General features: G+C 56.7%; 1 protein-coding gene across 5 annotated transcripts in view; it reads left to right on the forward strand.

The window, feature by feature from the left end:
- The first annotated feature begins 1,114 nt into the window (after positions 1-1,114).
- RAPGEF3 (Rap guanine nucleotide exchange factor 3) overlaps positions 1,115-27,703 on the forward strand; it is a 29,428-nt gene continuing 2,839 nt past the window's right edge. Inside the window, exons 1-25 of one of the 5 annotated variants that reach the window (XM_045829107.1) lie at positions 1,115-1,363; positions 5,890-6,088; positions 8,477-8,572; positions 9,027-9,239; positions 15,543-15,596; positions 15,685-15,791; positions 15,996-16,117; positions 16,260-16,428; positions 17,061-17,145; positions 17,465-17,525; positions 17,637-17,713; positions 17,911-18,057; positions 18,556-18,668; positions 18,943-19,031; positions 19,342-19,420; positions 19,622-19,772; positions 19,856-19,938; positions 20,781-20,820; positions 23,168-23,249; positions 23,542-23,688; positions 25,698-25,795; positions 26,264-26,389; positions 26,479-26,660; positions 26,943-27,033; positions 27,189-27,239. In XM_045829107.1, coding sequence (XP_045685063.1) covers positions 8,567-8,572; positions 9,027-9,239; positions 15,543-15,596; positions 15,685-15,791; positions 15,996-16,117; positions 16,260-16,428; positions 17,061-17,145; positions 17,465-17,525; positions 17,637-17,713; positions 17,911-18,057; positions 18,556-18,668; positions 18,943-19,031; positions 19,342-19,420; positions 19,622-19,772; positions 19,856-19,938; positions 20,781-20,820; positions 23,168-23,249; positions 23,542-23,688; positions 25,698-25,795; positions 26,264-26,389; positions 26,479-26,660; positions 26,943-27,033; positions 27,189-27,239 — 2,373 coding nt within the window. In that variant the 5' untranslated portion in view covers positions 1,115-1,363; positions 5,890-6,088; positions 8,477-8,566. Of the gene's footprint in view, positions 1,364-5,889; positions 6,089-8,169; positions 8,573-8,667; positions 8,873-9,026; positions 9,240-15,542; positions 15,597-15,684; positions 15,792-15,995; positions 16,118-16,259; positions 16,429-17,060; positions 17,146-17,464; positions 17,526-17,636; positions 17,714-17,910; positions 18,058-18,555; positions 18,669-18,942; positions 19,032-19,341; positions 19,421-19,621; positions 19,773-19,855; positions 19,939-20,780; positions 20,821-23,167; positions 23,250-23,541; positions 23,689-25,697; positions 25,796-26,263; positions 26,390-26,478; positions 26,661-26,942; positions 27,034-27,188; positions 27,240-27,703 lie in introns of those variants that run through there. The other 4 variants (XM_045829109.1, XM_045829110.1, XM_045829106.1 and 1 more) reach the window with 4 other exon arrangements.

Genomic DNA, 27,703 nt, shown 5'->3' on the forward strand with positions numbered 1-27,703 from the left:
CTCACTGGCCTTTCTGCTTCTCGGATGTGCCCTGTTTGTTCCTGCCTCAGAGCCTTTGTGCTTTGTGCCTGGGAAGCTCTTCTCTGAATGCTCCTTAGATCAATCACTCACCACTCTGGTCTCAGCTCAAATGTTACCTCAGAGAGGCAACCCTGTTTTAACTGAAGGTATGATCCCTCACCTGACTTATTTCCCATAGCACTTATACTATGTGAAATGGTCTTATGCATTTGTTTATCCTTTCCACCCATGACCCTGTCACCCCATCAGAACATAACTTCCATGAGGGCAGGGGCTTTATCTGTTAGGGACCAACTTCCATGGCTGTCCTGGTTTTACCACTAAAAGTCCCATGTCCTAGAAAACCCATCAGCCTAGGGCAAAGCATGACGGTTAGTCACCCAATGTCATGCTTTGATCACTTCTGCATTCCCAGTATCTAGTGTAATGCCATGTGCATAGGGTGAACTCAATAAATATCTGTGCAATGAATCAAGAAAAGGGCTGGCTGTCCATAAAGAATTATTTGATCCTGGCTCTAGGGGGCAGCCTTCCCCAACCTCTGAATTGAGACCTCACTTTGCAAAGTTGAGCTAAAATCTGTGTATCAACTCAGGTGGTGAGTTCCACAGGATTCTCCTCAGACCTTACATGGTCCCCTTGCGCACTCCCAGCTCTGTGGAGTTCAAGTCTCGGGCTCTCTTTAAGGCAGCCTGAGGCTCTGTCTGACACAGAGGTGGATCCCCTGTCCCCACCACACCTTGGCCCCCCTCCGGCAGATTCAACCTCCTGAGGTCAGGCTTACAGACCACAGAGCAGAAATAACTGTTTTAGAGGGAAGGAGGAGGACCTGGCCCCATCATGAGCATCCTAGCCGCCCAGGCTGCAGGAAGGCATCCCGAATCCAGGGCTCAGATCCAGAGGGTCGCCTTGGCTCCTCAGTGCTGCCCCCCAGGGCTGTGGCTGCCTTCTGACCCTAAAAGGGAATGTCTTTACTTTTCAGGGCTAGAGTGAAACTGCTCAGCACCTGGCTTCTCACTGAGACCACTTCCTCTGCCTCCCCGCTGACAGCCAGGAAGTCCACACAGAGGGCAGGATGCTGAGTGAGAAGAGGCTAAGTGAGAAGATGCTGAGTGGAAGCAACAAGTCTCAGTCTTCAGGAGCCTAACGAGTATCTGAGGCAGGGTGAGAAGCAGCACGGGGAGGGGAAATGCGTGTGTCACCACAGCTGCAGTGGCATTTGGGAGGCAGCGTGGAGGGGCCCAGGCCTGCCTGCCTCTCCTAGTGTTCTCTGGCGACCTGCACGTCCTGACCTCAGCTCCCCAGTCAAGGTACCTACTCCAACTCTCTTTTCACTTTCACGGTGAGTTTGTTGTTGAGTGAGGGGTGGGGGGAAAGAGAGAGAGAAGGGTGAGGTGAAGTCTGCAATTAAGTGCTGCATGGCCTTGCACCTGGTGCAGTGGGGTGTGAGAGAACACTATACCTGAGGGCAGGAGGGGAGGGCACTAACTCCTTCTGAAGGGCAAAGCCTGGCACGGGGATTAGTACATATTTGCCATTTACATCTGAAGTTTGGGTGTGATTTATTGAACGAGAAAGTTAACCACAGAGCTTAACCAATGGACACGGGTCCTCCTCTGGTCCTGCTGCAAGAGCACTGGGTGAAGTAAGGGGACTAGAGTTCAGGTTGTCACCTATGCCCAGTCCAGGGCGTGGGACCCAACAGTCACACCCTAGAGAAGTCCAAGTGGCCACATCTGAGGTGCTTCCAGGAGGAAGAGGAGGATGGACGGAGGCAGTGAGGCATGGAGATCGGTCCAGAACTGTGTGGAAAGGTACCAAGAAGAAAGACAGATGGGGGCGGGGGCATGAGGGAGCTGAAGAGGACCTGGGGTAGAAGAGGGGAGACTGGTTTGCCTATTTAACTCAAGAAACTTTTCCCGAGGGCCTTCTGTGTCCTGGGTGCCAACTATGCAACTTGTGAGCCTGGAGCCAAGCAGGGCTAGTTCCTCCCCCCGGGAGCCCACGCTCTCTCGGAGGAGGGATCGCTCATAATAACTGGACAATTATTTGATTTCAGTGGTGGAGAGTTCAGACATTTGGCAAGGAAATATGGGGACCCCTGGCACAAGCTGTGGCTCTCTCAGGGAAGAAGAGCCGGGCCGGGGTCTCCGCTGCTTTGGCTGGCTCCCCGGGCCCCAGCAAGGACCTTTGGCTAAGGCCTGAGGAGCCTGCGGCCAGCCGGCCAGGGGAGAACGGAAGCCTCAGGGGAGATTAAAAGGACATTCGGGACTTTCCAGGCCTCTGCTTGGAGGGGCAGCCAAGAGCAGGAAGGACTTCCCAGACACCTGGGCTGGGACATCTGACATCTGAGCAGCAGGTGCTGCCTCTCCTCAGGGAGGGAAAAACTGACACCTCGCAACTGCAGACTTTCCTCTCCTTCCCATTTCCCTCTCTGCACCCCATTTCTCTCCACTTGCCTCTCTGGACCCCATCTTTGCAGCTTTCCCTGAGCTTTTACAGTGTCCTCTCTGGAGGGAGGAAACGGGCAGTGGGTCTGGTGCCTGGAAGTCTTTGAATGTTTGGTTTCCTCTGTGGCCCCAGCACTTCCTGAGTGGGCTTTAGGGGCAGGATGAGGGTCTGCCCTGATGCTAGGAAGGGGCCTCTCCCCTCGCCTGCTCTCCTGATTACCCACGTTCGTGTCCCTTCTTCGGCAGTGCTCTGGATCCAGACAGAACTGGGCCTCTATGAACAGGGGCTGGGGCTCTACTGGGACCCCTCTCCAGCCCCGGTAGCTGCCTGCCAAGTCTCTGAAGCATGCGGTCAGACTGCAGATGCTTTGAGTCCTGAGCAAAGGCTGCCCAGGATAGGTGGGAAGATGGGAGTGTTTGAGATGCAGGTTTGGAAAGGCTGGAAAGGGGAGAGGGAAGGGAGAGGAGGTAGTGTGGGTGGTGGCCAGGGGCTGGTGTAGCTGGGGAAAGGCTAGTGCAGACCAGAAGCTGGGGCATGGGTGCAGAACTGAGAGGAAAGGACACTCCGAGCCTGAGAAGTGGCCACAGCCAGACTAGAGCCACCATTTTAGAAGATGGATCACTCAAGGTCAGAAGCAGTGTCTCCTGGGTATTTGGAACACACACACATACGCACCTTAAAACGCAGCAGCTGGTGGGAGATTTCAGCTACTAGTTTATGCACATTTGTTCGTGTAACACCAAATTTCCCTGGTAGGCAGGCCTGTTCCCCTTCCTTTAGCACAGCTCCTGCCTTCTCTGCGGCTCTCCCTGCCTCTCCTTCCCTGTGGCCAGTGGCCACCCCCACAGGCCTGCTCAATGATTGTTTCCTTGCCACTCTCGCACCGGGGTAGCCTGAGCACCAGCCCAAAGAATGTGCCTCCAGGAAAGTGTGGGATCCCTGCGCTTGCCTTGGTCATCTCCCCACTGGTCCCCGGCCCTGTCTAGCCTTCATGACCCTCCTTCTAGCTTGCTCACCTACCCCACCCGGAGAAGGCAGGAGCCTGCCTCTCCTCTGCTTCCCTGCTCCACCACTTGTCACAAGTGGCTCCTGAGTGACTGGCTGTGACCTGCCAGTCCTAGGGAGGTTTGGCTCAGTGCCCATCAGCATTCCAGCCCCCGGTCTCTGCCCCCACCCCAGGAATGGGCAGGAAGGAGGTGGGAGAACTGAACTGGAACCATTCTGGGGGAAAGGAGCTTGGGCAAGCATCATGGGACCTTGAGCCTTCCAGAGCCAAAAGGTAGAGCCCCCAGGATGGCATCTGTCTTCTCTTCTCAGTCCCTCTTCATGTCAACCAGACACGGTCAAGGTAGAGTCCCAGGGGAGCTCTCTGAGGCTTCAGCGGCCCAGGTACCAGGCAGAGACCTTACACTCTCTGGTCTCCAAGCTGGCGCTTTCTGCAGGAAGCCTGGCCCACTGGCGGCCTGTTAGTTAAAACTTCCTCCAACCTCCCACTGTCCATTCTACCAATCAACCTCAAATGACATAGCCGTGTCTGTGAACAAAGTCTGCAGCAGCAGACAAAGGGAGAAAAGAGTGGAGGCAAAGAAGCAGCAAGGAGGGAGGGAAATGGAATAAAATGCCATGAAAAAACTGAAAGCTAAGACTGGTATAGCTCAGTGGGTTGAGTGCGGGCCTGTGAACCAAAGGGTTGCCGGTTTGATTCCCAGTGAGGGCACATGCCTGGGTTGCAGGCTAGGTTTCCAGCAGGGGACACATGGGAGGCAACCACACATTGATGTTTCTCTCCCTCTCTTTCTCCCTCCCTTCCCTTCTCTCTAAAAAATAAATAAATAAAATATTTAAAAACAAAACTGAAAACCACCCCCATCCGTTCCACCCTGCCTGGGTGTAGACCCTCAGTGGGCACCAGCTGACTTCCCACAGTTCCCATTCATTTCATTTCCACCCATAATCACTAAGCACCTGCTTTATGCCAGATGCTGTGCTGGGTAGGGAGGCCCAACCAGATTTGTGTGATAGGGAGACAAAAGAAAATTCCATTAGACTCTGCGGTATGGAAGGCCCGTATCTGCTCAGTTAGATCTTTAGTGTACAGCAGCGTTGCTGGCTGTACCTTTCCTTGCAGCACATGTTGTGGACTGAATCCGAGGTTCTGTGGCATCACCTAGGAAGGGCGAGGAAGGCAAGTCTGAGTGCAGTGACCAGGGAGGCAGTGCAAAGTAGTGATGAGGCATGCGGGCTCTGCGGTTGGACTGCCCGAGTCTGGCTCTGCCCGGTGCAATGTGTGACCTAGGGCAAGTTACTTCACCTCTCTGAGCCTCAGTATCCTCATTTGCAGGTAGGGATTGTTCTGAGGACTAAAAGATGATGTCTATAAAACAGTAAACACAATGCCCTGCACGTGGTCAGTGCTGGAAGAGGCCATCACTGGGCTGGAGCAGGTGCAATGGGGATGAGGCATAATGCACGGCTGTAACAGATTACTCATGAGCTGAATCGACCAGACTTGGTGGCTGATTGGATATGGGAGGAGGAGGGAATGAGGTCCCTTGCCTAGGTGGTGGTGAGGCTCCTAGAGTAGGGAGCTGAGAGGGGCAGGGCAGGAGGAGGAGCAGGTGAGTGGGAAGGGAGTTTCAGACCTGCCTAGTGAGAGGGACCTGTGGAGATCCAGGAAGCTGTGGGCTCTGCAAGTGTAGAGCTCATCAAAGAGGGCCGGGTGGAAGGAATACAGTCCAGAATCAAAGCCAGGGGCTGAAAAGCCCTCCTTACCCATTCACCCTCCTCAGCTATTCTTTGGGAGCCTCTGGAGTCCCCCTGACACCTGCCTGAAGGAAACGGGCAAAATGCTGGTTGTATGGGTAGACTGTATCAAGGCGCCCTGCTCTCCAGCTTCCGTCATCTGCCTGTTCCTCACCCGTTCTGGCTCTGCAGCCTGTGTGCCCCCCGGGCATGGGGGAAGTGATTCTGGATGTTGGCTCCCCCCACCCGCCCTTGGTGGGATCTATCGGTATATTTGAGAGGCAGGACTGCAGAGGGGTAAAGCACAGACTAAGTGCTTGGGTAGAATCCCTCACTGCTCCACATCTTCCTAGCCATGAGACCTTAGGAACATCGTTTGACCTTTTCATGTTTCAGCTTCCTCATCTGTAAAGTGAGGTAATAATAATACCTGTCTCTGAATTGTTATAATGATTAAATCAGGGATTGTACCTATGTAAACTGTCAAGGACAGGGCCTGGTACATGTTAGCTGTTATTATTATTTATCTGTCTGACGTGCCTGCCGGGCGTCCCATGATAGTCAGAGCGGGGTGGAGGCTACGTCAGGGCACGGCACGACTGTCCCCAAGATGACTCACTGTCTGCCTTGGGATGTCCTCCTCAGACACACTAACCTAGTCCCCTTCCCCTCCAGGCTGCAGCCGCCATCAAATGTCTGCTGAGCAGTCATTCCACGGGCCGGTCCCCTCCCAGGAATCCTGAGCCATAAAAACGTGCTCCGTCATCATTGGCCTTGGTGGGTGACAGAGGGCTCTGCCCGCCGCCGCCGGTTACAGGACTGGGACAAGAGGAAGGTCCAACACCGACGATCCCCCTTGGCTCCCAGTGAACAGGTGATCACCAGGCCACCTTCTCAGTTTGTGGGGGGGGGGGGTAAGGGAATGAGAGAGACACACGAAAAAAGAAAGGGCACGGGAACAGTGGTGTGGAGGGGCACACAGATGGGGGAGAAGTGGGTTTGGGACACTTTCATTTTCACCGATTTGAATGACTGTCTTTAAGCCCTGCATCCGCCTCTCCCCGCCCCTTTCCTCCGCTTCCTCTCTTAGACACACAGTGCAGACTAGAAGCACAAATGTGATGTCTACATAGTACAGCATAGCACGGGGTTAAGTGAAGCCAGGCAACTTGAGTGTAAGCCTCAGTGTCATTATATATCAGCTGTGTGGCCTCGATAAGTCACTTAATACTGGAGCCTCAGTTTCCCCAGCTGCAAAGTGGGAATAACAGCAGTACTGCTTCACAGAGTGGTGGCAGAGATTGCGCACATGTGAAGCATGTGGAACCGTGCCAGGCACTCACAGGCTGCTGCGGCCTGCCTCGGAGTCTAGAGAAGTGGACGTCCTGCCTCACTCCCCAGCTCCTTTCCCACACGCCCCAAGTAGGGGCAGCGTGCATGGTGTCCAGACTCCACTGAGAATCTCTGGAAGCTCCCTTGCGAGAGCTTCTAGACCAGGTCACTGGCCACCCACCGCAACCTGAAACTTCAACTCACTCCCTACCTCCACACCAAACTCCTCCTGAACACCCGTCTCCAAGCACACCTGTGACCCCAGCCTGTTATCCCTTCCTGCCAATATCCAAGCTGTTTTTCCTTCTTCCAGATTCCCAGAACTGGGATAGGTGGTTTTGGGCTTGGGGCCAGATTCATCCACAGGTCCCCCTCTTTCCCTGAGGGGCATTTAAAACTCCACTGTGGTTTCTCGAAGTGTGGACACAGCAGAGAACCTGGGGGCATTTATTCAAAATACAGATTTTCCATTTCATACCAGTAGGATTGAATCTGTATTTGGGGGATGGAATTTGCACTTTGATAAGCTCCTGGGAAGATTTTCTAATACACAATAAAACTGGGATTTTAATCAGAAAACAAGCAGCTCCACCCCAGCTCCAAGAAAACAGTCATCGGTGGAAGACAGGGGCTCCGCGTCCCGGAGCTAGGGGAAGGGTCGTTAGAGATGTGCTTTCCCCCAGTCCAGGCAGGCGCAGCAGCACAGGGAAAACGACACAGATGGGGCCGAAAGGGAGCGAGTCCTAGAAAGCCCGGGGCGGGGCGTGCGCCTCTTTCTACAACCCTCATTAACTTGCGGAGCAATTACCCGGCGCTGCGGGAGTCGAGTCGCAGTCGCAGTCGCAGAGCCTCTGTCTCTCCACGCTGTCAGAAGCAGAAGTGAGGCAAAGAGGACGGTGGTGGAAACTGAGGCCCAAGGAGGGGACACTCCTTGGTACAGAGCCTGCACAGGACTCTGCCGTCTGGGCTTCCACCCACACAGCCGCCGGGGAGCGCGGTGGGGGTGGGGCGGGGGCGTAGCTCTCAAAAACCCCCTCGTTTCTTGAAGCTCAGCCACAGCTTCATCCATCCCAAGGCGCATTCCTTCTTCTCCAGCCTCAACTTTCCCAACCGCGCCCGCCCCGAGTGTGCTCGTAGGGCGGGGAGTGGGGGCCTGTTGTGTGATTATGGGAGCGCAGCGGTGGGAGGCTGGGCAGCGGGCTTCCCCACCGGAAAGCAGCCGAATCCCTCTCCTGGGCTGTTCGAGACCCTGAACCGAAACAGGAGGTTGGACGCCCAGGCCGGGAAGCGCGGGAAGCGGCCCCAGCCCGGATTTCCCTCCCGGGTGGGGCCACAATGACTCACCCCCTCCTCCTTCCCCCCGGTTTCCTTGTTTGCATTTCTCTTCCAGGCCACGTGGCGGCCGGTGCAGCCACTCACCGCCCCTACCCGGTCACCTGGGCCTAGCGGCCTCGGCACACACCCCGCGGCCTCGGTACACCCCCCAGGCCGCTCCTCCCCACTGGGGTTCCTCAGGGCTGTGGCTCCTGCCCGCTCTGCATACCCGAGAGTCCGGTCTCCCCTCCAGCCCGTGACGCCCCATCCCCTACACCCTCCGGACTGTAAGGCGGGGAGCCTCCTCTCCGCCCCCTGGGCCAGTCAGGGAGGGGAAGGGGGCGGGCAGTGCAGGGGGTGTGACAGCTCCCTCCCGGACCGGTGCCAGCTGCAGCCTCGCTTCAGTGCCCTGTGCCAGCTGGCTCTTTCGTCTGGGACGGAGGCGGAGGTTCGGGGCTCCTGTCGCTGAGGGGGGATCCCCCCCAACCCCTCAGCCCTCTACCCACCCAAGAGGAGCCTTTCCTCCCAGCCTTGCCTCTGGCTGCTCTGGCAGGCGGTCGAGCTAGAAATTGGCCCTGGTCACTGCGCCTGGGACTTAGAGCCCGCTCCCCTCCAGGATCCTCCTCTCCGAGCTGGCCAGGACTCGCTGGGGGTCTCCCCAGCCTTTTGCTAGAGCCTGCACGGCTGGGCGAGCTTGAGAAGGAACATGAAGGTGGGTAAGGTGGGGCCAGGGGCGAGGAGAGGAAGCGGACCCGATGGGGATTTTGGGTTGGAGAGAGAGGGTTGAGGATTGGTCAGGGGTGAGGGAGGAGGGGAGAAGGGTTTGAGCTGAAGCTGCATTTCTGGGGGATCCAGTGAGTCTATAGCCTCAAACTGGAGGTGGTGGATATCCCTGCAGGGACTAGGGCAGCAGGGTGGGGCAGAAGTTCAAAGAAGACCGGGAAGGAGGGCCGATCTCCCGCCAGCCAGCGGGAGACCCCTAAGTGCGCCAGACCGGCAGGCCCCAGCGAAGGTCTTCCTGTCCCTCCCCCAGCTCCTGGCAGGGTTGCAGCACCTCCGCCTGCTCAGTGCGGAGGATTCTAAGGAAGTGGTGCTGCCTGGGGGAGTTGTGCCCTGGTCCAGCTGCCTCAGCCCCATGGCTGGCCGCTTTCCTCCCTTCCTCACAGGTTGGCTGGCCAGGTGAGAGCCGCTGGCAGGTGGACCTGACTGTGGAGGACAGTCCCGCTCTGGGAGCACCACAGGTGGGAGGCCTTCCGGACGTCGTGCCAGACGGGACGCTGCTCAACATGGTGCTAAGGAGGATGCACCGGCCCCGAAGCTGCTCCTACCAGTTGCTTCTTGAGCACCAGCGCCCCAGCCGCATCCAAGGACTTCGCTGGGTGAGTGCCCATCACCCCCCCCAGGCTAGGGACCAGGGCTGGCGACGTGTGTGTGGGGGTGTGTGGATTGGGAGCACAAGCATGCTGGAGGCGGCCCAGCTTGCTCTGGGGCTGTGGGGCGTACCACCGGATGGACAGTGGGTCAGGCAGCTTAGCCTCGGCGTGCGTGGGTGGCTCACGCAGCTGCCTCAAGTGCGTCTGTGTGTGTGGTGTCCAAGAGCCCCCATTTAACATGGAGGGAAGAAGCAAGGGATTTGCCATTTATCCATCACCTCTGTGTGCCTTGGGCTAGGTGCTTGTGTGCTCTCTAGGTGGGGGTGGGAGGCATGAGTGAAATACTGGGGACCAGGTCAAGTCAGGGGTGAGGTATGCTTGGTTACCATTCTCCACACATCACCGTGGCAACATTCTCTTAGTGAGCGACTGAGCTGCACCAGTTCTGCCTTTTGATTTTGGGGTGAGGTGGTCATGTGAACACTGCTTGGCATTTGGCTTTGGGGTGGGGCAGGGAAGGATTCTGAGAAGTTTAGAGGATCTGAGATGACCGGAGCCCCGCCTGCCAGTGGAGAACAGCTCGGAGCTGCAAGGGTGAAGGAGAGAGCCGGGCGGGGGTGGGGGGTAATGGTTGCAGCATTCAAATCGGCAGAGAAGCTCTCCTCAACCACCCAGACTTGACAGAGTGACTTCACCTGAGATACAGTGTGTGTGCCTACCTGTGTGTGGGTGTACTGGGAGGGCACTTGGATACTGGGGGGGGGGGGGAGAAGTGGAGGAGAAGCAGGAACAGGTGACAGACTTGGGAGAGCTTATCTCTTACAGGCAAGCCCCACTGAGTACAATGACCAGCACCTTCTGCCTCCTTCCTCCTGCCTCTCTCAGCCGCCATTTATAGTTACCAAAACCTGAGGCTGAGTAGAGAAAACGGAGGCCCACCAATATGGGGGGGTCATCTTGCAATCAGAATTGAGAGAGGACTCCAGGAGACAGTCCCCCAAGCCCTCCCTCCCAGTGTCTTCCAGATAAGGGGCCTCTTGGGCCGGGGTGCTCATGATGGGGCCCTGGAGGGGACAAGGGAGCTGGTCACTTCTGGGCCTAGCTCCCCCCCTTCCAGGTCACTGGCAGTAGCTGCTGCTGGGAGCCAATGAGCTGGAACACTCCCTCCCTCCTTCCCTCTGAGGCTATAATTACTTGTGCATTTCCTGTCCCCTTCCCAGCTTGCAGAGGCAAGGTGGGGAGCAGAGGAAAGGTCAGGTGCTAGGACAATGAGGTCACTGGAAGATCCCCTGGGACCCAAAGTCTGGGAGCGGGTAGAGGAGGCCGCCAGCCTGTCTCCTGATGCCTCCAACCCCTGGTGTGCTTGAGGAGGCCGGAAGGGTGGGGTGAGGGTCACTGGAGTATAAATGGGGTCAAAGGCACAGAAACAAGGCCTCTCCCCTGCCAGGTAGGGGGGCAGGTGGGAATCGCTGATCAGAGGGAACTTAGAGTTTTCAGGCTGGGACAGGGGCCCCACCCTCTCCTGATGACCGGCTCTGGGGAATGGAGGTGGGGTAGTTTCAGCCCATTGTGTCTGTATTTGAGACTCTGGGCACCTGTAAAGCTGGACCATTCATCTCTGGATGATGCCTTTGACCCATGAAGAGCTCACATGAGGGACAGTGCCAGGCAGGGAGTGTGCACACACAGGGTAAAGGGTGGACATTGTGAGGGGGTAGAGTGCTCGGTCCCAGGAGGGCAGTGCTGGGAGTCATGCAGCCCATGCCCACCTCATAGAAAACCTACCTCATGGAAAACCTCATAGAAAACTGAGAGGGTTGCCCTGGCTGGTGTGGCTCAGTGGGTTGAGTGCGAGCCTGTGAACCAAAGGGTCACTGGTTCAATTCCCAGTCAGGGCACATGCCTGGGTTGCAGGCCAGGTCCCCAGTAGGGGGCTCTCAAGAGGCAACCACACATTGATGTTTCTCTCTCTCTCTCTCTCTCTCTCGCTCCCTTCTCCTCTCCCTAAAAATAACTAAATGAAATCTTAAAAAAAAAAAAATTAAAAAAACAAAAACCCAAGGGGTAGCCCATCAACTTCCTGAGGCCTAAAGAGAGCACTTTCTGTTCCTGCTAGACCAGGACAAGAGAAAATAAAAGCAGATTACACCAGGAAGGCCTGAGGTTAGATACAGAGAGGACTTGCCAACTCTGACAAAGGTGACACTGGAATGGAATGGAATGGAATGGAATGGAATGGAAGAACCTCTCCTTTGGAAAACGTGAAGGGGGGAGGAGATTGTCTGGTGTCTGGGAACCAGTGGAGGAGGGACCGTTCGGTCTCGAGGCAGGGGCAAGATCTGGATGACCTCTGGGGGGTCCTGTGAGCTCAGAGACACCTGGGGATGCTTCTCTTTGAGTGATTGTTGTGGGGGTGGTGTCACTGTGCTCTAACTCATCCAACCTGTCTAAATAATGAGAGCAGCTGCTAGTTATCTAGGACTTATGTCCCAGGCACTCTTATGAGGGTACCTATGACGCATACGGCCTTTATTGTATCAAATACCCTCACAAGAGCCCTGTGAGACAGATGCCAATGTCATCATCTCATTTTAGAGATGAGAAAACAGAGGCACAGAGAGGCTAAGTGACAGGTCCAGAGTTGCACAGCTGCTAAGAGACAAAGCTGGACTTCAATCTCAGGTAACTTGGCTGCAGAGTCCAAGCTCATGGTATACTTTTTCTTGCTGCAGATGGTAACACTGACACCCCAAAGCATCACCCCACCACATACATCCTGTCCCTGTCCCCCCATGCATAGCTCTAGCCTGAGAGTCTAGCCATGGCCTAATGGAACTGGACAGACAGGGCCCCATGTGACTGTCTCGCTCTGTGCCTGCCCTGCCAGTGGGGCTCTGACAGTCAGCCCCACGGAGGGAGGGTGGGTCGGCCCGTGGCGCTGGTGCCACAGGAGCTAGCGACAACCCCTCTTCCACCCTGAGTCATTCCTAAGGAGGCGTGCGAGGGGGTGGTGGGCGAGGATCTTCACCCTGGCTCATACCTGCTACTTCTTTGCTATAGAGAATCCCTAAGCTGACGCTCAGGGTCATCAGATTAGGGACAGGGTCAGGCAAGGTCCATGTCTTGCAGTGTCCAGGTAATAGGTGCCCGTCATGAAATAAAGATTAATCAAGTTACTTAACATTTACTAAGCAGTTACTAAGAGCGAGGCACTGCTCCCAGTGCTCTCTCGTACTACCTCATCGGCCCCTCGTGCTGACTCTGCAGAATAGGCACTTTCACCACCAACCCCGCTGTACAGCTGAGGAAACCAAAGCACAGAGAGGTTAATGAGCAGTGCAAGGTCACAGAATCAGCTGGTAATGGGTGAAGCAGGATTTGCACCCAGACCCCACACACTGACCACTGTCCCTGAAGAGCACCCCCACCCCAACATGGTAGGGGCCCAGAGGGACTATGGTAACAAACCTATTGAACTTTGTTTTGCCCAGGGTTCTCCAAGCTTACTTGCCCAGGGAACATTCCTGAGGGCACAATACCTCTACTGTCTCAACTTCCGTGGCACAGTGGGGGAAACGTGGGGCAGCTGCCATGGAGACAGCAGGGCAGAGTGGCTCCGAACATGGGCTTTGGGACCAGACGGGCACAGTGTGAATCCTGGGGCTCACATGTACCTACTCTCGGGGCTGCTTATGTAACCTCTGAGCCTCCTCTCCAGTGTGAAGAGGAGACAAACACCTACTTTCAGGGTCAGCCTCGGTAGCAGTTTTTCGAAGGATCTTTCATTTCTAAGCAGTGTGCAAATTACTTCATCTCTCTGGGTACCTGTTTTCCTTGGCAAAATGAAAGGGCTGCCTTCAGGTCCCCTCCTCAGCTGTACAGGCCAGAGCCCCCAGCCTCTGACCCTCACACCCATCTCCTGGGGCAGGGCCGGAAATGGCTTCAGCAAGGCCTGTGGATCTGGGATCTGGGTGGTGACCAGCCTGGCCACATGACCTGGCACCTCCCCTCCTGATGTGCCCTCGGGGTCAGAATAATACCAGGAAGGGAGCGTGTGCTGGAGTCTGGGTCGTGGGCACCAAAGGGAGTTGGGGCAGGGACTGGAGCCACCTGGGCATTTTGACACGAACAACAACAAGTCATTAGCACTCAGCACTGTTTGTTCCAGGGGCTGGCTGAGGAGCATGCCTGCCGTTCCTCCTTCCCTGGCTCCTCCTCCTCCTCCTTATTTCCTGTTGCTAAGTCTCTAGGGCTCTGTGTCTGGCACCAGGCTGGGCCCCATGACCCAGGCAGGGATACCCTTGGGACACCTAGTGACTTCCGTCCAGCACTGGGCCAGGCGCCTACGCATGCCAGACCTCCGGCGTCTGCCTGGCACATGGTGGAAGATGCCAGAACTAGGGAAGAGGGTTCAGGCCCCAGGCCTGGTCGTACCCAGCTCCCCAGCCAGGTCATTTTCAGGGCCCTGAGTGCAGATGAGAAGGCAGGAGAACACTGGTGAGAAGAAGGGGGAAGGAAGCGGAAGCGGCAGGTGTGGTGGGTGGAGTGAGACCAAGAATGTGAGCACTTCTGGTAGGAACTGGAGCTGATCCACGGCTGTCTGGCTGTCTCCAGTGTGTATGACTGAGGTACCTAGTACTTCACCTCAAGAGTTTTGTTTCCTCATAAATCAAAGAAGACAAGTATGACCTGCCCCGCCTAGCTCACATCTGACCCTGTTTAATACAGGATCAGAGGGAATCACAGAGGTGCTCGCACTTTGTAAAGCGCTCTGACTTTGGGAGGGCTCTTACAGGGTAGGGTATCCTGTCCAGAGATGTCCACACATTTCAGTTCTCTGGTGGCAGAAGAGCAGGGGCGGGAGAGGTTTTCACGGCCGCCATCCCAGGACACATAGGGTGGGTGGCATGATTAATACAAAAGGGGGGAGACCTTGTTAACCCATGTTTCTGCATGAGCCCAGTCTTCCAGAGCCAGTCCCGTGTACTTCCAGGCCCTCCTCACTCTTCCGGGGTTATAGACTAGCAGGAGCATCTCAGAGAGGAAAAGGGCTTTCGAGCGAGCAGCCGCCCTGCGACTGTTCACAGATGACTAATAATAGCCAACATGTACATACAACCATATGCCAGGCAGTGCTTTGAACATTCACTGTACATTAACTCATGTAATACTTCCAAAAGCCTAAGCGGGTATTAGGAGTGTTTTATAGATCTTATAGACAAGGAGACTGAGGCAGGGAGAGGTTAAATTATATTTAGAGTGACACTGCTGGGAAGTGGAGGAGGAGGGGTTTGAACCCAGGAGCATGGCTCCAAGGTCTATGTTAACTTGCAGGCAGCACCTAGGCCCGCACAGGGCAGGAGGGTTGCCCAGCATCCCGGGGTCAGATGCAGACCCCGGCTCCTCAATCAGGCCTTGGGGCCCCAGCCCAGGAGCAGGTGTTCCAGGCCTCCCGAGCCACTCACTTCTTGGCCTCTCAGGTCCCCGTGCTCTCCTAGGTGCGGTGTACCTGTGTGCCTGGGCACACCGGGGCCTGAGTGAGCAGAAGTGAGATCTCGGGCTGCTCCTCTGTGGGGGGAAGTGCTGAGGTGTCTGGGGACGCAGTAGCAGTGTGGGGAAGAGGTGATGCCGGGCATGTGGGGCGCTCAGTGAGTATTTGTTTACAGTTGTCCCCTCTTATCTCAGGGCTTATGTCCCGAGACCCCCACCATGCCTGACACCAGGGACTGGACTGAATCCTGTGTACACTGTGCTTTCCCTACACACACACACACACACACACACACACACACACACACCCCCTTTTCACTTAAGGAAGCACTGTACTGCTAGTCTTCGGCATGCCCAAACCTCTGGCATCACTACTGGTGCACTTCGGGGTCATTATTAGGTAAAATAGAGGTTGCTTGAACACAAGCTCTGGGGTTCCACAACAGTGGGTCTGATGACCCAGATGGATGCTGAGTAACTGACCGGTGGGGCGTTTATACAGTGTGGACATGCTGGACAAAGGGGTGATTCACATCCCAGGGAGATTTTATCATACTACTTAGAATGGTGCCCAATTTAAAACTTTTGAATTGTTTATTTCTGGAATTTTCCATTTAGACCACAGTTGAGTATGGGTGACTGAAACCTCAGAAAGCAAAACCACAGATAAGGGGGAGACCGTCTTTATTGAATTAGTAGCTAAATGGACACGTTTGGAGTTGGGGACTGGGCCGGGGTGGGAGATGGGGGTGGGGGAGGGTCCAGGAGCTGGGTCTGAAGGCCTGGCCCTGACCTGTGGACCCTTCCCCTCGCCCTCAGACGCCACTCACCAACAGCGAGGAGTCCCTGGATTTCAGCGTGAGCCTGGAGCAGGTACAGGCTTGGTGGTGGAGCTGGGAGGGGGCAGCACGGCCTGGGCATCAGGGCCTGAGCCAGATGCTCTCCCCCCCCCCCGCCCCAGGCATCCACGGAGCGGGTGCTCAGGGCTGGGAAGCAGCTGCATCGACATCTCCTGGCCACCTGCCCCAACCTCATCCGAGACCGAAAGTACCACCTTAGACTCTATCGGTGAGTGGAAGCCTTGCTTGCCTCCTCTCCCATCTGCTCTGTTTTCTCTTGCTTTCATTCTGTCCCAGGCATCTGGGCCTGGCCCTGCTTCCAGCAGCACTGGGGCTAAGCCTAGGAAGATGGCTTTCGGATGGAGAGTTCCTCCCTCTCCCTTTCTGCCATTTGACTCTCCTTCCTTTTCCCTGTCCCCTTCGACTCTTGTAGGCAGTGCTGCTCAGGTCGGGAGCTGGTGGATGGGATCTTGGCCCTGGGGCTTGGGGTCCATTCACGGAGCCAAGCTGTGGGAATCTGCCAGGTCCTGCTCGATGAAGGTGCCCTTTTCCATGGTGAGCCTGAGCCCAGGGCAGGGCACCCAGGGCTGGGCAGGCCTGGGGAGCAGGCGTCTGTGGGAAGGAGGGGTGGGCATTGCAGTCTATACCCACACAGCCTCAATTTCCTCTCCTCCCACATGCCTGGGCCTCTTCCCAGTCAAACACGACTGGACCTTCCAGGACCGAGATACCCAGTTCTACCGTTTCCCGGGGCTGGAGCTGGAACCTACAGGAGTCCATGAGCTGGAGGAGGAGTTGGTTGAGGCCATGGCCCTGCTCTCCCAGCGGGGGCCTGATGCCCTGCTCACTGTGGCGCTTCGAAAGCCGTGAGTTGGCACTCTGCACCCTGCGCCGCCTGGCCCCAGGTCCCACATGGCACCCAGACTCCATGGTTTCTCACTTTCCTCTCCAAGGGGATCCCTTGCTTCTCACTGAGGGAAAGGAGCCTGGCTGGATCAGAAGCCCCAGCTCTGATCTGCATTTTGCCACAGACTTGCTGTGTGGTCTGAGCCCTCCTTTCCCCCCGGACCTATTTCTTCCTCTGCAACTTAGAATGTGGGGTACATGGCCTCTGAAGACCCTGCCCCCCTCTGAGGGGCAGTGATGGCTGAGAGAGGGTGGCCTTTGGAGTCCTCAGGAAGGCCTGGGTTCACGTTCTAGTTCTACCAGCTACTAGTTAGGTGGCCTTGGGCCTTTCTGCGCTGGCTTCCTCTTCTCTCAAAGGAGAGCGAGAATGCCCACGTCATGGGGGTGTTGTGAGGGCAGACTGGAATGCTGCACATGCAGTGCTTCGTCCGGGTTGGGCACACAGCGTGCACTTGGGAGTGGCTGACCGTTAGTGATGACAGTCCTCGCTGAGGCACCGGCTGACCCCAGACCTGTCCCCGGTGGGTGAGTGGTCTGCACCCCGGCCTTGGGTCCAGAATTCATCCTTTGCTTCTGCCCTCCTTGCCTGCAGCCCAGGCCAGCGCACAGACGAGGAGCTGGAGCTCATCTTTGAGGAGCTGCTGCACATCAAGGCTGTGGCCCGCCTGTCCAACTCGGTCAGTCCTCAGGCTCCACCCTGCCCTTTCCCCAGGGCCTCCTCTTCTTGTGAGCACCCTGAGGAGGCGCAGCTGCTGGCCTCCCCTTCTGCTGATGGCTTGGAAATTTCCATTTGATTTCCTGCTTCCAGCATCCTTGTGTGAAGATCCTTCTGCCTCTCTTAGCCCATTGCCCTGCTTTGCATGGTCTCCAGCCAAATCCCAGGCCGACTGACCAGCTACCTCCCTGCCCCTGAGCACTCACGTCTTTGGTCCTCACCTCTAACCTGGCCCTGGGCCCCTGGACGTGCCCACTGACCCTCCCCTCCCTGCCCCCCAGGTGAAGCGGGAGCTAGCGGCGGTCCTGCTCTTTGAGCCACACAGCAAGGCGGGGACTGTGTGTAAGTCGGCCACTTGACAGGCAGCTGGGCACCAGGGACCTGGGTGTGGGTGGAGGCCACGGAGAAGAAGGGGTGGGTACCGGGGGCGTGTCTGATCCGTGCGCCTCTCAGTGTTCAGCCAGGGGGACAAGGGCACTTCGTGGTACATTATCTGGAAGGGATCTGTCAACGTGGTGACCCATGGCAAGGTGAGTCCTCCCTTCTTCCCCAGCCCCCTGGGGGGTAACCACTCCCCGGTTCGTGCCCTCATGGGCAGTGCCTTTGGTGGGCCCAAGGCTGCTGATCACCCTGGTCTTCTCCCATCTCTGTGCTTCTCCCCGACACGGGCCTGTTCCACGAGGGCTGGGGGTTGGGCAGTTGGGCTGTGACTAAGACCTGGCTACAGGGGCTGGTGACCACACTGCACGAGGGAGATGACTTTGGACAGCTGGCTCTCGTGAACGATGCGCCCCGGGCAGCCACCATCATCCTGCGAGAAGACAACTGTCATTTTCTCCGAGTGGACAAGCAGGACTTCAACCGTATCATCAAGGTGCTGCTGCTGGGGATGGGGAGGGCAAGGGACATGGCCAGGACAGCTCTTTGGAGAAGTGTGGGGCAGGAGGAAGGACCAGAGAGCCTGTGAGGAGGCACGAGAGAGAGAGGAGATGGAGAAGCTCAGAGACAGTTGCTGGAGGTGGGAGCACAGCCCTGGGCCTGTGAGGAGGCCCACAGCATGCCGATGAGGTTCAGTGAGCCCTGTGAACCCCGCTCTGTGTGGGAGACCAGGGGCAGTGGGGCTACAGAGTGGTGGGGGCCGTGTAGTGGAGCGCTGGAACCACAGAGGGGTGAAGCAGAGGAGGGACTCAGGCTGAGGAGGGATGGGAGCGAGGAGCAGACCCAAGCTGGGGAGTTGAACGGGGTGGGAGAAGGGCTGAGGGCCCTTGCGGGGCTCAGGGTTTGGAATGGGGTGGGGGTGGAAGGAGAGGCCTTAGAAATGGGGAAAGAAACAGTGGTATGTGCTGAGCACTGGGTGTGGCTTGTTCTCCAGGATGTGGAAGCAAAGACCATGAGGCTGGAAGAACACGGCAAAGTGGTGTTGGTGCTGGAGAGAACCTCTCAGGGTGCTGGCTCTTCTTGCCCCCCAACCCCAGGCAGGAACCGGTAACATACCCACCGAGCTCCCTCTCCACCTACTCTCCTTCCTGTTCCCAGACTTTACTCGCTTCCTCGGTGTCATACCCCTGGCCGCTGGCCTTCTGAGGGTGGAGAGACATCCAGGGACTAAGGTGCACCCCCCTGCACCAGCCACTCCCACACCCCAAGATGGGGCATGGCTGGCAAACAGAGAGGAGTGATATGACTGGTCCCTGGCGTCTGCCCTAGTTGTGGTTGGGGGAGTGGCGGCACAGGGGCATGGATTTGCCATTTCTACTAGGTATACGGTGATGTCTGGGACTCCGGAGAAGATCCTAGAACTGCTGTTGGAGGCCATGAGGCCTGATTCCAATGCTCATGACCCAACAGGTAGGGGCAGGAGACACCTACCTGCCCTCTGACTCATCGGGTGGTCAGCCCAACCTGGGAGACAGCCAGGCACCTGCATCTGATCTCATGGGGTGCTGGATTGGTCTGTGGGGCCAGTCAGCAGGAAGTCCTCATTCCTGAGCTATTGGCTTGGGTGGGGAGTACAGTCACAGGGGCTGGGCGTCAGTGGTGCCTTGACCATGTGGGATTGGGGGATGGACACTCCAGCTGTGCATGTACCTGTGTACAGTGGGCTTGACCTAGGAAGTCCCACCTCCCACTTATCTCCCCCTCCCTTCCCCCGCTACAGAGACATTCCTCAGTGATTTCCTCCTGACTCACAGAGTCTTCATGCCCAGCACCCAGTTCTGCGCGGCCCTCCTGCACCAATATCCTTCCGGCCCCAGGGTGACTAGGACGCTGTGTGGAGTAGGGCAAAGGAACTGCTCATGGCATGGCTGTGCCAAAACCTCCAAAGCACCAGCCTCATGCCGGTGCCAGGCCCGGCTTGTCAGCATCCTGCCCCTCCTTTGCATGAGGTGTGGTGAGAGGCTCAGTTGGATGCTGTGGTTTCCTTGACTGGTACCCACCTTCCATGCGGAGCCCGCGGGTGGCAGTGAGCAGGAGCGTAACACCTACATCTGCAACAAGAGACAGCAGATCCTGCGGCTGGTCAGCCAGTGGGTGGCCCTGTATGGCCCCATGCTCCACACTGACCCTGTGGCCAGCAGCTTTCTCCAGGTACCTGGGAGTGAGGCAGGGCTGGACAGGGCTGCCCAGGTGGACACAGCTGCAGCATCTCAGTGAATCTTGGCTCCTCCCAGAAACTCTCAGACCTGGTGAGCAGGGATGCCCGGCTTAGCAACCTGCTTCGGGAGCAGTGGCCAGAGAGGCGGCGACACCACAGGTGATGCTTTGGCTCTGAGTTAACTTAGAGCCAAACGTGCATGACAGGCAGTGACTCAAAACTGAGAGCACCAGCTCTGGATTCAAACACGTGCCTTTAAATCCAGGCTATACCGCTTACAGCTGAGCCGCCCTGAGCACACTGCCCGCAGCCTCCTCAGGGCTTCGGGCCTTTGTCTGTAATCTGGGTGAGCACCCGCCTCATCGCATGCATGGAATGAGTTACTGCCCCTTCGGGGCGCAGAGCAGGGCCTTGCACAGGAGCATGCCATGCGAGTGTTGTCTGTGGTAGCTCATTGGTCTGGTCCTGCTTGTTTCAATGAGTTGTTCCCGCCGGTCCCCTCGCTGTTTGCCCTCACGTCACGCACTCAGCCATTCTCGCACATCACACCGTCATTTCTGTGTCACTCTCCTGTCCCGAGTGCACCTGCTGTTCTCACTTCCTCCACTGGGCACATGTTTATGACTGAGCTCCATCAGTGCCAGTTCCTGCCAGCCCCGCCCTGTAAATATCCTAGAGCTCGGCTTCCCCCTCCCAGATGTTCCCGTGGGGACGCTTACCTGAACTGGTGCCTGATCCATTTGACCTCTGGGCCCGCTTCCCTCTTGAACTCTTTTCCCTTCCCCCGCTGGCCTCGGAAAGTCGCAGGAGCTGGGGCCCCAGCTTCAGCCCCAGGGTCGCTCCTCTCTAGGTCACGTTCACCAAGCCCGAGAAACTCAGAGCCTCGGGTGAGGGCGGGTGGGATCCAGAGCTGGGGCGCCTCCCTGCTGCTGGCCCTGGGGTGTCCGGCCGTCAGGGCTCGCTGGCCTCCAGTCTCACCTCCCTTCTCCCTTGCTCCACAGGTTGGAGAACGGCTGTGGGAGTGCGTCTCCTCAGATAAAGGTGTCCGCTCTGAATCCACTCCCCCCACCTTCTTCCCTCTGCTCCTCTGGGACTGCACGGCCCCTCCTTCATCCCCCATCTCAGGGGCAATGCGAGGAAGGTTTCCCCCACACAGACACACCCTCGGGTCGGGGTTGGCACTCATGTGGGCTTCGTGTGGTGCTGGGGCCAGGTCTTATGGGGACACAGAGGTCTAAGGTCAACCCTTCACCCCACCCTCACCCTTAGAGCCAGTCAGCGGTTCCTGCCTGGGAGGGGAGGCATGGTGCCTGAGGCAGCCTCTGAGGCCCCGTGGCTCCTGGTGGCCATGCTGGGAGCCCAGAGGAAGGCAGGACCCTGCTAGGAGTCAGAGGTGGCCAGTGCTGTTCCTGGCAGGGTCCAGGGGGGAAGGGGGACGAGAAGAGGTGACTGGAACTGAGATATGGTTGAGTAATGGTGGGAAAAAGGACTGGAAAGGTAGGTTGGGACTGCTGCATTGGGAATAAAATCCCGAGGCCTCACCTGGGCTTTCTGGTGTCCCCATCCCCAACTGTCCCTCCCACCTCGCCCATCACCCCTCCTCCCTGCTGAAGATGCTTATGGGCTCCTTTTCTTCTGTGGGTAAAGCTTGTTCCCACCTGAGTGCCAGAGGGGACAGCAGAGGGAGCCAAGGATGCGGGCAGGGGCCGGGCATGCAGGGCCATGTGGGCCGTAGCAAAGGGTTTCGTCCTTGTCCTCAGAGCAGTGCAAGTCATTGGAGGTGTCTGCACCAGGGATTGACAAGACTGGATTTGTGTTTTGCAGAGGGCAGTTAGGGAGACTGCATTTATCCAGCAGACAGTGATGGCCTTGAAGCCAGGTTAGGAAGCTTCATCTGGCTGTGGTCAGGCAGATTGGAGGAGGAGGCAGGGAGGCCCTGGAGGGGTCAGGGCACAGGAGAATGGCTGGGCCATTGGAGTAGATAAAGTGTGAGGAGATATGGGCAGGTGGCACTGGAGGGTTGGCCTGGGCTGGGGAGGGGGGATGCAGGGAGACCCACTTCAAAGGACACGATGACAGGTGGTGGGGAAGTGGGTGAGGCAGAAGCCTTGAGCCCAGGAGAACGGCCAGGAGGAGAGGTCTGAGAGGCAGGACGAGGGGAGCCGGGGGAGCACAGATGCGGAAGGATCCAGGAGGCATCCGAGACCAGGGCTTGGAAGAGAGTTCGGCACCAGTGGTCTGGTTTTAAGAGTCTTTCACATGTAGATGGCGTGTGAGGCTGCTCGAGAGGAACTCGAGGAGAGCTCTGAGACTGGGAAATCCAGGGGTGAACCATGGTCTGGGTCTAACCTGAGCTGCCACATTCAGCTTTGAGGAGGAAGAGAGCTCGTACAGGGGTTGGGAAGAACAGTTGGGTGGGTAGAGGGGCTGTGGTACGGGGCCTTCGTCCAGCAGGGGCTGCCCCCTCAGCCGGCTGTGGCTGGGGCCCGGGGAGGAGGGGTTGTGGGTTTGGAGAGGGCAGCCGACACAGCCGAGTGCTGGTAGGTGAGAGGGTGGAGTAGGAAGGCGCAGGTGAACATTCCACCCGGGCCACTCAGCAGCTGTGCTGCCCTGGGCGTGGTACTTGACCTCTCAGCCTGGTTTATCTGATCTATAAAGAGGGAATAACAACAACAACAACAATATTTTTGTCAAAGGATTATCCTAAATATTTAAATACTATATTTTGCCATGCATAATGAGCAGCCATGTTTTTGGCCCAAACTTTCAGAAGAAAAACCTTTCATTTAAATTTTTAACCCAATTATTTATTTATTTATATTTAGATACTTGTTTTTTTGTATTATAAAGGAATTTTAGAATCTGTTTTTGAACATATTATGGTGCAAGAAGTTTTACATAATAGATAATTACAAAACACAAGAACAGATACCAGGTATAAGAAATGTTATGTACTGGTAACCAATCAGTGCTATCCATATATAATGTGCATTCTTATTTTCCCTCAAAAATTTGGGCAAAAAAAGCACATCAAAATATAGTACTTAGAAAAAGCGTGTCCTTAGCCGGGCATGTGGCAAACAGCAACCTAGCAAACGGCACCGAAGGACGCCAGGGAGGAGAAGACCAGCCGAGGCACGGTCCCATCAGAACAGCTCTGGGCCTGGGTGGTGGGGGCTGACACACTGCAGAGGGGCGCCCCCTCCGCCTTAGCCCTGCCCTGTCCCTCTTGGTCCCAGGGTCTTACCTGGCTTGGGTTCACTCAGTGAACAGGGCCCCCGGGTGGTTTGCATGCTGGGCAGGTCCCATGCTCCCAGTGACGAGGCCCCACCCTGGCCCTGCATGCTCCCCTCTGTGTCCTCCCGGCCTCACCTTCTTTTCCTCTCAGGCCCGGAACATGCCTGTTTGGCTCCCTAGCCAGGACGAGCCCCTCCCCAGCAGCAACTGTACCATCCGAGTTGGGGACAAAGGTTGGTGGTCTGAGCCAGCCAGGACATGGCCCATACTCTGCTATGGTCACCCTTGACCTCAGTGTGTCAGGCCAAGGATGGCACCCTATACTCCTTGGGGCATCAGTTCCAGCTTCTCCCTCTGCCTGGCTCAGGGTCTCCCACCTGCTGTGTGCCGTGTGCCCACCCAGGCCTCTCCTTAGCACCCTTGCCTGCCTCCTTGGGACCCCGCCCACTGCTGGCTGCCCTCTCTCTCCTGGGGTGGGGAAACCCAGCAGCCCCTCCCGCAGCTCAGTTTGGTCTTCCTCTCCAGTCCCCTATGACATCTGCCGGCCAGACCACTCCGTGGTGACCCTACAGCTGCCTGTGACAGCGTCAGTGAGAGAGGTGATGGCAGTGTTGGCCCAGGAGGATGGCTGGACCAAGGGACAGGTGCTGGTGAAAGTCAACTCTGCGGGTGGTGAGTTGTGTGTCTGAGTCAGGTGGCCCCACGGGAGGGAACCCCCTTAGAGCCATGCCCAGATCCCCCAATTAAAATCATTATCATCTTTATCATCTTCATCAATGTTAATATGGGAGGTTGATGATGTCTCTGCAAAGTGCTTTAAGTGTGGTGCTTAACAGCATGAGCTCTGGAACCTGCCACCCACATTTGATCCCAGCCCTTCAGCTCTCTGTCCGTGTGTCCTTGGGCAGGGTGCTTCATCTCCCCGTGCTTTGTTTCGTCACCTGTAAAGCGGGCGTGATGAGGGTACCTGCTTCAGGGAGGAACTGTGACGACTCAATGAACTCATCTGTGGAAGTGTCTAGAATGGTGTGTGGCACACTGCCCTCCTTAGGTATTAGCTGCTACTACTGTTATTATCGTGCATACATACTCATTTAGTCCAGTAACAATACTACGAGATAGGTCCTTTTATCCTGTTTTCAGACAAGGAAACTGAAGCTCACAGGGATTAAGCGACTCCCTCAAGCTCACATCGTGAGTGTAGCCAGCTGGTTGGGAGCTCTCAAGAAGAAAGAGGAAGGCCTGCCCCCATGAGGGGTCCCCCAGGGGGTAGAAGCCCTATCAGGAGGGGTCTCAGTATTGGGAGTCTGCCAGGAAGATGCCTTCTCAGGAAGTCCCATTCTTCAGAGGCCCCTTCACTCCCTCATGCCCATTCACCTTGTCAGTCAGCAAACGTATTAGAGGATCAGCTGTGGCCCAGCAATGCATTAAGAACTCGGGGTGCTGCGTCAGGGAAGATAATGCAGCGTGGTGGTTAGGAGCATAGACCGGACTCCCAGACCTGTGTTGGAGCCTGAGATCCACTGTTCCCTAGGTGTGCGATCCTGGGCAGTTGTTGAACCTCTCTGAGCCTCTGTTTCCTCATCTGTCAAATGTGAGCCATAACTGGACCTATCACATAGGTCTGCTGTGACTAGCAAATGAGATGGTGTGTGTGAAGCATGGAGCATGAGGTCTGGCACCAGGTTGGTGCTCAGAACATGGCCGCATGGGTTTTTGAGACCTGCCTTTGAAAAACTTGGGACATTTAAGAAAAAAATAGTTGTCTGTGAAGGATGCCACACAGGCCTGACAGCTGGAGCCCAGGGTAGACTGGAATTCGAGACATCCCGAGAATAGTGGCAAGGAGTGGAGGCAGAAAAGCAAAACCTCCCTTCAGGACTTGGGTAGAAAGGATGAAGTCACCTGTGCCCATTAGTGCTCTGGAAGCACTGCCCTCTGGTGGCCATCTGGAGAGTTGCAGTTGCCCAAAGCCAACATTTATTGACATCTTGTCAGGAACCAGTATTTTATTATAAACCCCTTGCTCTGTGTATATTTGCTTATAAGTCATACACATGAACTTCTACACTAAGGTTATGTAACTATAAAGTGGCACACAAAATAGAGTTGTAAAACAGATGAGAAAAAACAAATTTAAGTAGAAGAGCTAATATTTTTTCCTGGACAAATGGATGGCAAAGCCTACCTTACTTTGGAAGCTACTGGTCTAGGGAATGAGGACTCAAACGTGACTTAAAGCACAGTCCCAGTCCACATGAGCTGATGAAAACACCAAGCCTCTGCTAAGGCATTTCCCAATTTTCATAGGGCTATGAAAGGTATCGTATACTTTTAGCCACTACTTAAATTATTTCACTTGACTGTGCATAGTCAGGGCAAGTCTTATTGTCTCCATTTCACAAAGGAGGAAACTGAGGCTCAGGGTGATTTCCACCTTGCCCAAGGTCTTCCTGTCTCACTAAGCATCCTCTTTCATCCCCCTCAGGTGTGCTACCCTGGGCAGTGTGTGGATGCGTGGGCATGTGCACCTGGGTATTTAGAGCACTGGCCCAGGAATGTAATCCTGATCCTAGGAGAAGAACCTCCCAGCCCCCGCAGTAGGGCCACTACCCTGCCTCCGGCTGCTCCCTGGCCCTGCTCCCTGTTCCCACCCAGTGCAGCCTTTGCTCTCTTTGCAGATGCCATTGGCCTGCAGCCAGATGCCCGTGGTGTAGCCACATCCCTGGGGCTCAACGAACGGCTCTTTGTTGTCAACCCACAGGAAGTGCATGAGCTGGTAGGAATAGGCAGGGTGCCAGGACCCAGGGAGCATCTGTGTTTGGGGGGTGGTAAGGATGGGTGCTGAGGGAGGGTCACAGAGAAGAGGGAGGGGGCCTGGTCTGGCTGCTGCTGGGCCTGAAGGGGCAGTAGGGAGAGTGGGCCTCAGCTGATGGGGTATTCCGAAGGGTGGGGGCGGGGACAGCTGGTTGGGAGCTCTCAAGGAGAAAGAGGAAGGCTCGCCTCCATTAGGGGTTCCCCAGGGGGTAGAGGCCCTACAAGGAGGGGTCTCAGTGTTGGGGATCTGTCAGGAAGATTTCTTCTTGGGAAGTCCCACCCTTAGAGGCCCCTTCACTCCCTCAGCACCCCTGCCCGCCCCAACACTCTTCTGATCCCAGTACAGAGTCTCCCCCAAACTCTCTTCTCCCATCTGATCTCTTTCCTCTGGATCCCTTGGGCACCGCTCTGAGTACTCTCCTACCTACAGACCCCACACCCTGAGCAGCTGGGGCCCACTGTGGGCTCTGCCGAGGGGCTGGACCTGGTGAGTGCCAAGGACCTGGCAGGCCAGCTGACGGACCACGACTGGAACCTCTTCAACAGTATCCACCAGGTGCAGGGAGCAGAGCTGAGGGGAGGACAGCAGGGGGTGGGGTACCTCCGCCTGGCATGTGCTGATCTTTTGTGCTACCCCCCACGCAGGTGGAGCTGATCTACTATGTGCTGGGCCCCCAGCATCTACGGGACGTCACCACTGCCAACCTGGAGCGGTTCATGCGCCGCTTCAATGAGCTGCAGTACTGGGTGGCCACAGAGCTGTGCCTCTGCCCCATACCCGGCCCTCGGGCCCAGCTGCTTAGGAAGTTCATCAAGCTGGCAGCCCAGTGAGTGCCTGGGGGTCTATGGGGGTCTATGGCAGAGGCCCTAGGTCACTTTTTCTTAACTGAGCCCCCATCCTGTCCCTGGTCAGTGTGTTGCCAAATCTGCCATCCCCTGGTCCCCTGGAACCTCTGCCTCCCCACCGCATCCAGTTCCAGTCCCCACAGAGGCAGCGCCGGCCTGGCCTGCTTGGGTCTGGGTGGGTCCTAGGCCTGGCTGTTGTGTTGATGTGGGGCTCCGTGGGCGTGGCTGTTTCCCCTGAGGGTCTCTGGTTTTTCTGCTGTCAGCCTCAAGGAACAAAAGAACCTCAATTCCTTCTTTGCGGTCATGTTTGGCCTCAGCAACTCGGCCATCAGCCGCCTGGCCCAAACCTGGGAGGTAGGTGTGACCCGGAGTGGGGGCCAGGTCCCCCCCGACTCCCCCACCAGCTGACTCGGTCCTGAGGTTGGGCTGCAAGCCCATCCTGGGTGTCCTGGTGGGGACATGGCTCCTACCCCAGAGCAGTGACGTCTGCATCGCCCTCCCCTTCACAGCGGCTGCCCCACAAAATCCGGAAGCTGTACTCGGCCCTCGAGAGGCTGCTGGTGAGTACAGGCCTCAGGGCCTGGTTCCCTCTGAACATGTTCAGGGAGCTGGTGTTGAGCATCATAGTGGTGGAACACAGAGTGTCATACCCTTCGGGATGTGCAGGCACGGGGGGGGGTGGGGACCTTTGCTGTGGCTCTGAGGTCCTGTGTGAAGACCGGGAAAGGCACACTCGGTGTCCGGCCCTGGGTCTGAGGCCCCAGGGGAGCAGCAGGGGACACTGGGCCCCAGCCGCCCCGCCCCAAGCCTCGGGAAGCAGGCCCCAGCACCAGCACCCGCAGCGTGCCGGGGCCTGTCAGTGGGCCCTCGGGACACTCCAGGCGCCTGTGGGCCAGACTGGGCCAAAAGATGAGGAAGGAGTTGAGGAGACGAACTTCAGCTGCCAGGAACTGTTGGGGTTTTGGAAGTTTTTGACAGTGTTTGAGAGAACTGGCTCAGAGGTGTTTTTTTCTATCAGGATGAC

This window comes from Phyllostomus hastatus, unplaced genomic scaffold (assembly GCF_019186645.2).
Source record: "Phyllostomus hastatus isolate PE091 unplaced genomic scaffold, TTU_PhHast_1.1 phas_scaffold_93, whole genome shotgun sequence".
In the NCBI taxonomy this organism is placed as follows: Eukaryota; Metazoa; Chordata; class Mammalia; order Chiroptera; family Phyllostomidae; genus Phyllostomus; species Phyllostomus hastatus.